This window comes from Quercus suber, unplaced genomic scaffold, assembly GCF_002906115.3.
Source record: "Quercus suber isolate HL8 unplaced genomic scaffold, Cork oak 2.0 scaffold_192, whole genome shotgun sequence".
Lineage (NCBI taxonomy): Eukaryota > Viridiplantae > Streptophyta > Magnoliopsida > Fagales > Fagaceae > Quercus > Quercus suber.
Window position 1 is genome coordinate 699,694 of NW_027069650.1, and position 6,000 is coordinate 705,693.

The following is a 6,000-nucleotide window of genomic DNA, read 5'->3' on the forward strand; positions in this document are numbered from 1 at the left end:
CCAAGCGGACCTTAAGTCTTATCTTCGAAAATTAAAAACGCGTGGCTGTTATTAGTTTGAAAGATTGCATATTGAAAATTTTATGGAAGAAGGATGCTGTTTCTCCTCTTGACAATTGACCATCAATTTTTATTTTTTACTCTAGACTATTGACTATCTATTGTACCGTGTGCAGTCCGTGCTTGAGTCTTCTCAAAGTGTTCCCTTTCTTTCCTTTCTGCCTCACATTGAAATCCATCTCTCCTCCTCTTCTTTTAGATCTTCTCAACCTTTGTTGAGTTTGTTCATATACTGCAATGGCTTTACTGACCAACAAAGCCTCTTCTTCTTCTTATATTCCTCTTTGGAAGTATGATATCTTTTTGAATTTTAGAGGTGAAGATACTCGAGACGGTTTTACGAGTTATTTATATCAAGCTTTATGTGACAAGGGTTTTAATACATTCATTGATAGTAATCTTTAAAAAGGAGAAGAAATTTCAACAGAAGTTCTCAAAGCCATTGAAATGTCAATGATTTCGATCATTGTATTTTCTGAAAACTACGCATCTTCTACATGGTGTTTAAATGAACTTGTCAAGATTCTTGAGTGTAGAAATTATGGCCAATTGGTTATACCGATTTTTTATAAAGTGAATCCATCAGAAATACGTAAACAAGAAGGAAAGTTCAAATTAGCGGTAGCTAATTTTGAAGAAAAATTCAAGGATAACTTGGAGAAGGTTCAAAGGTGGAGGAAAGCTCTAACTAAGGCTACTGATTTGTCTGGATTGATTTACAAGGATAGGTATGTGTATAACAACTATTCTTATGTGCTTTTGTTAGTATTAAACCTTTTTATGGCTTTGTTCTAACCGCTAAATGTTAAATTTAAAAAAGTTTTGTTTGTTTGTTTTTGTTTTCTATTTTTTATTTTTTATTTTTTTTTATCTTATCTTCTACTACACATGGCAGGTAGTTAAGCTACAAAGGTCAATATAATAAATAGGAGAATTTAATATATAAAAGTGTTACCAATTAACTATTTTTTATTATGGAATTTTTAGAATGACAAAACCTAAGTATATTGTCTTAGGTGCAATATACTATGTTTCTCCAATTAAATTCAAACACATAGTTGAATTTAATTTAATTGTCCTTGAAAATGATAATACAAATTGTACTTTATTGGTCAACGCAACCAGGGTTTAAATTTAATTAAGTATCCTAATGTATTATATTTAAGGTATTATATTTAAGTTTCATATTTTTTAGAGAAGCTTTTCACAAAATTTCTTAGGCGTCATTTGTTCTGCCGTAAAATATTTTTCTGATTTATAGGCACTTGGGGCAAGTGAAAATCTTGATCAAATCAAAACCATTTTTCATTAACCATGGAAAATACCCTCTTTGAGGTTGAAAATTTTTTATGCTTCTAAAACTTAAGAAAACATAAACCTCCAAAATGATACAAATATACCAAAATCTTCAAAATGCAATTGAACCTTTAAAATGACTGGAACACCCTTGAAACCTCCAAAAGAACAAAAGCACCCATAAAACCTCTAATATAATCAAAATATCCTCAACACTTCCAAAATGCCTCTTAAAATTTGAAAATGGTTAAAATATCCTCAAAATATCTAAAATGACAAATATACTCCCAAAAACCTCTAGAATGACTAAAATACATTAAAAATATTTAACATGATAGAAATATCTCTAAAACCATCAAGTGACACAAGTACCCCCTAAAAACTACCAAAATGACTAAAATATCTCTTGAAACCTCCAAAATGACCGTGATATGCCTCAAAACTTTAAGAAAATCATCCCAAACTTTTAAAAGTTGCACAAAAACAACATCTAAGAGTTTGTAATTAACTAATTATGCATATGAATGCATAAGCTTAATTAATAATTTTTATTAATTGCTTTAGTACTCTTTTTTGTTGCAGTCTTATTTTTATTGTGCTCATTAGTGTAATTTATAATAATTTTATTTTGATTGTGTTTATTTATTAACTAGAGTGTAGTTGTTCTAGTTCTACATTAATATTTGAAGTAGCTAATTAAAGTTGTTATTTAATATTATATAAAAATAAAGAAATATATGTGATCTTTTATTTAAGCCAAATGCTAGAAAAGCATTTTCAAGAGAGCACAAGCAAATATAAATAAAATATATTCCTTGAAAATCTTTTTTTTTTAATTGAAACATTTTGCACTAGTTACCGTTTTATGCCAAAACAAATGGAACCTTAAGCTCATGTCGTTCAAGAATTAGAAGTGGCTTTCCAATCAATTTGTTTCCTTATCCAAGGGGACTTTCCATACAACTATATGCTAAAAGACTACAACTAATTTCCTAGAGAAAAAAGGAAAGAGAAAATAAGGAAGAACCTAAATTTAAAGACAGTTCTCAAATCTTTAAATTACATGCATTTTTCTTTTATTAAGCATACACAAAATTGGACATCTTGAATTTTTTTTGAAAGAGAAAGATATTTTGAATTTAGTTCATTTTCATATTTATATTTTCAGTTGTTCCAACTTATTATATGTGTTCTTATATTTTGTAATTGGCAGTTGCACTGAATGTGAATTTGAATTCATCCAAAGAATTATTAAGGAGATATCAATTACCAAATCAAATCGTACGCAATTATTTGTTGCCAAATACCCAATTGGAATAGATTCTCGTGTTGAGGCTATAGAATTGCTTTTAGATATGAATTCATATGAAGTTCGCATGCTAGGCATTTGTGGCCTTGGGGGAGTAGGCAAGACTACAATCACAAAAGCTGTTTATAACAGAATTACTGATCGTTTTGAAGGAAGTTGCTTTCTAGAGAATGTTAGAGAAAATTCAGGGACAAACAATGGCATAATCCAACAACAAGTGAGCCTTCTTACTAAGATCTTAGGAATTAGATATTTGAAGGTGGACAGTGTACTCGAAGGAATCAATATGATTAAGGAAAGACTTTGTAGGACAAGAATTCTTTTAGTTCTTGATGATGTGGATGAATTGAAAGAGATAGAAAATTTTCTTGGAGAATGTAATTGGCTTTCTTTGGGAAGTAGAGTCATTATAACAACAAGAGACAAACATCTAATAACCGCACTTGGTAAAGATCATCCAATTTATGACGTTAAGGAACTAAATCAAAGTGAAGCTCTTGAACTCTTCAGTTTGCATGCCTTCCAAACAGATAAACTTGAGAAGGATTATTTGAAACTTGCTGAGCAAATTATAAATTATGCTAATGGCATTCCATTGGCTCTAAAAATAATAGGTTTTGATTTGTGTGGCAAAAGTATACATGAATGGAAAAGTGCATTAGATAAGTATAAAAACATTCCTCACAAAAAAATACAAGAAAAACTCAAAATTGGTTATGATGGACTAGAAAAAACCGAAAAGGTTATTTTTCTTGATATCGCATGTTTCTTCAAGGGATTCTCCAAGGATTTTGTTGTAAATATATTAGATGCTTGTAATTTATATCCAAATTATGGTATTAAAAAACTTATTGATAAGTGTCTCCTAACTATTGATCAATTTGGCCAATTGTCGATGCATGACTTGCTGCAACAAATGGGTAGAGAAATCGTTCAACAAGAATCAGAAGAGCCTGAAAATCATAGTAGGATATGGTGTTATAAAGATGCTCATGAAGTACTAACAAGAAATATGGTATATAAATTCTTTTGTTTCACCTTTTTTTTCAAATGAACTTTTTTTTATTGATTTCCTTATTAATGTTGAATAAAAAATATAATTTTATTAATATACGTTTTGTTTAAAATTTAAAAATCTTTATATTGTTGGAAAATTCTAATATGTGTGACTAATGCTTTGTCCAACTAGGGGTTGAATAAAATTCGAGGCATAATGTGGTGCTCACCTAAACCAATAACGGTGTCATTGGAATCTAAAGCTTTTAAAAGGATGGAAAATCTCAAATTTCTTATAGTTCGTAATGTACACATTTGTGAAGAACTTAAATATCTCCCCAACGGGTTAAGGTTGCTTGAATGGCATGAATTTTCTTTTTCCTTGCCATCCAAATATTGTCCTCAACAACTTGTTGCACTCGATATGCCCCATAGTCACATTAGACTAGAGAAGCTATTGAAACAGGTATGATTGTTAGTATGTATGAATTAATAAATTTTATTTTAGTATTTGTTAAAGATAAATTTTGAATTTTTTTTCCTTAAACAGGGGATCAGTTTTGAAAATTTAAAACTTATCAACCTCAGCTGGTGTGAATCCATTGTAGATTTACCTAAGTTATTAGCTCCAAACTTAGAGGAACTAGACCTTTCTTGTTGTAAAAATTTAGTTAGATTGGAGACACTATTTGACCAGGTATGCTTATTAGTATTTATGAATTGTAATTTTATTATATTTTATTTTAAAGTTTTTTATGGAAATTTTATTTGATTTAAAGCTTTTTGGAGATAAATATAGATTTTTGGTTCCTTTCTACAAGGGTCCCAGTTCAAAATTTTGAAGGGTATCAATTTCCAATTCTGTGAATCTATCACAAAATTACCTAACTTATGTGCACCAAACTTAGAGAAATTGGACCTTCGTTATTGTAGAAACTTAGTTGAAATTCATTAGTCTATTGGATTTCTTGATAAGCTTGAAAGATGGTACCTCATATATTGTGAAAAACTTAAAACTCTTCCAAGTAACCTCATGTTGAAATCCCTTGATGTTTTTGATCTTGAGGGCTGCTTAGGCCTTGAGAAGTTTCCTAATATTCATCCAGAAATGAAATGCTTAGAGTCTTTAGATTTGCGAAGGAGTGGTATTAGAGAGTTGCCTTCATCAATTGAGTATCTCACTAGTCTAACTGAGTTACACCTAAATAATTGTCAAAACCTTAGGGATCTACCAGACAGCATCTATAAATTGCAAATGCTTAAGAAATTATGGATTTCTACCACCAAATTGAGACCAGTGTGCAATTCTTTTGATAGCTTTTCTGGATATGGGGTTTTGAGGTTGGAACATCTAAATCTTAGCGATTGTGAAAATATAATTGAATTGGACTTTTTTATGAAGCCTGATTACTTCCCTTTTTTGAAATATCTAAATCTAACCGGAACTAGTGTTGTTACCATTCCTAAAAGCATTAGTAGATTTACTAAATTAAAGGAACTTCAAATATACAATTGCAATCAGCTTCGAGAAATTCCAATACTTCCACAATCTATAAGAAGAGTGTACGCAAAGAACTCCCTATTGTTGGATCCACAATCATCAAGCAGATTATTAATTCAGGCCTCTCTCTCAATTTTAGAGAAACTATTTTGTTACGTTCTCAAATAAATTAATAGGTTTGCCAAAGTGTAATTTTTTGAATTTGCTAATTGCTTGCAGTTTGGAGAAATTCTAAGGGATAGTGCAATAAGTGACATATTAATTGATCCACAACCATCAAGCGGATCATTGCATGAGATTGTTCTCTCTTCCTCACTCTTTGATGATTTCTCATCTGAAACTGAGGATTATGGATCCGAAGATGAGCATGATGATTGTGAAATTACAGTACCAGGAACTGAGATTCCAAAGTGGTTCAATTATCAAAGTGTTGGAAATTCCATATCATTCTAGCAGGTTGGTCGGAAGTTTCCAAAATTCGTTGTTTGCATTGCTTTTGGACCAGAGGCACATATAGGTGAATGTCATTGTAAGGTTTACCTTTCCATCAATGGTTGTGAAAAAAATTTCTATGATTCAATTTTTATGAAAGAAATTTCTAATCATTTGTGGTTAATTTCTATATCTCATCAAGCGTTGCTGAAGAAATTAAATTACTCAAATCTATTTGAACAAAATCATGTTGAGGTTATATGGAAAATTGAGAATTGGAAGATAAGTTCTTCTCCCAACCCAGAAAATCTTACCAATATCATAAAAAAGGTGGGGGGTCCATGTAGAATGCACATACTTTTCTCAGAAATCTGGTATCTTCCATGACTACTACAAAAATGTTGATG

The 6,000-nt window shown here is 30.6% G+C and overlaps 1 protein-coding gene across 1 annotated transcript; it reads left to right on the forward strand.

Annotated features, from left to right (window-relative positions):
- The first annotated feature begins 296 nt into the window (after window positions 1–296).
- On the forward strand, window positions 297–5,614 carry LOC111986288 (disease resistance protein RUN1-like). Its single transcript, XM_065778875.1, has 5 exons — window positions 297–375; window positions 469–787; window positions 2,569–3,679; window positions 4,211–4,357; window positions 5,381–5,614. The coding sequence occupies exons 1-5, from the start codon at window positions 297–299 to the stop codon at window positions 5,612–5,614; spliced, it is 1,890 nt and encodes a 629-aa protein (XP_065634947.1).
- The last annotated feature ends 386 nt before the right edge of the window (window positions 5,615–6,000 follow it).

Excerpts from the sequence above, each read along its gene's own strand:
- LOC111986288 (XM_065778875.1), top strand. The coding sequence starts at position 297 with ATGGCTTTACTGACCAACAAAGCCTCTTCTTCTTCTTATATTCCTCTT. Across the intron at positions 788-2,568 it reads GGATTGATTTACAAGGATAG|TTGCACTGAATGTGAATTTG; the intron begins GTATGTGTATAA and ends TGTAATTGGCAG. Across the intron at positions 3,680-4,210 it reads AAGTACTAACAAGAAATATG|GGGATCAGTTTTGAAAATTT; the intron begins GTATATAAATTC and ends TTCCTTAAACAG.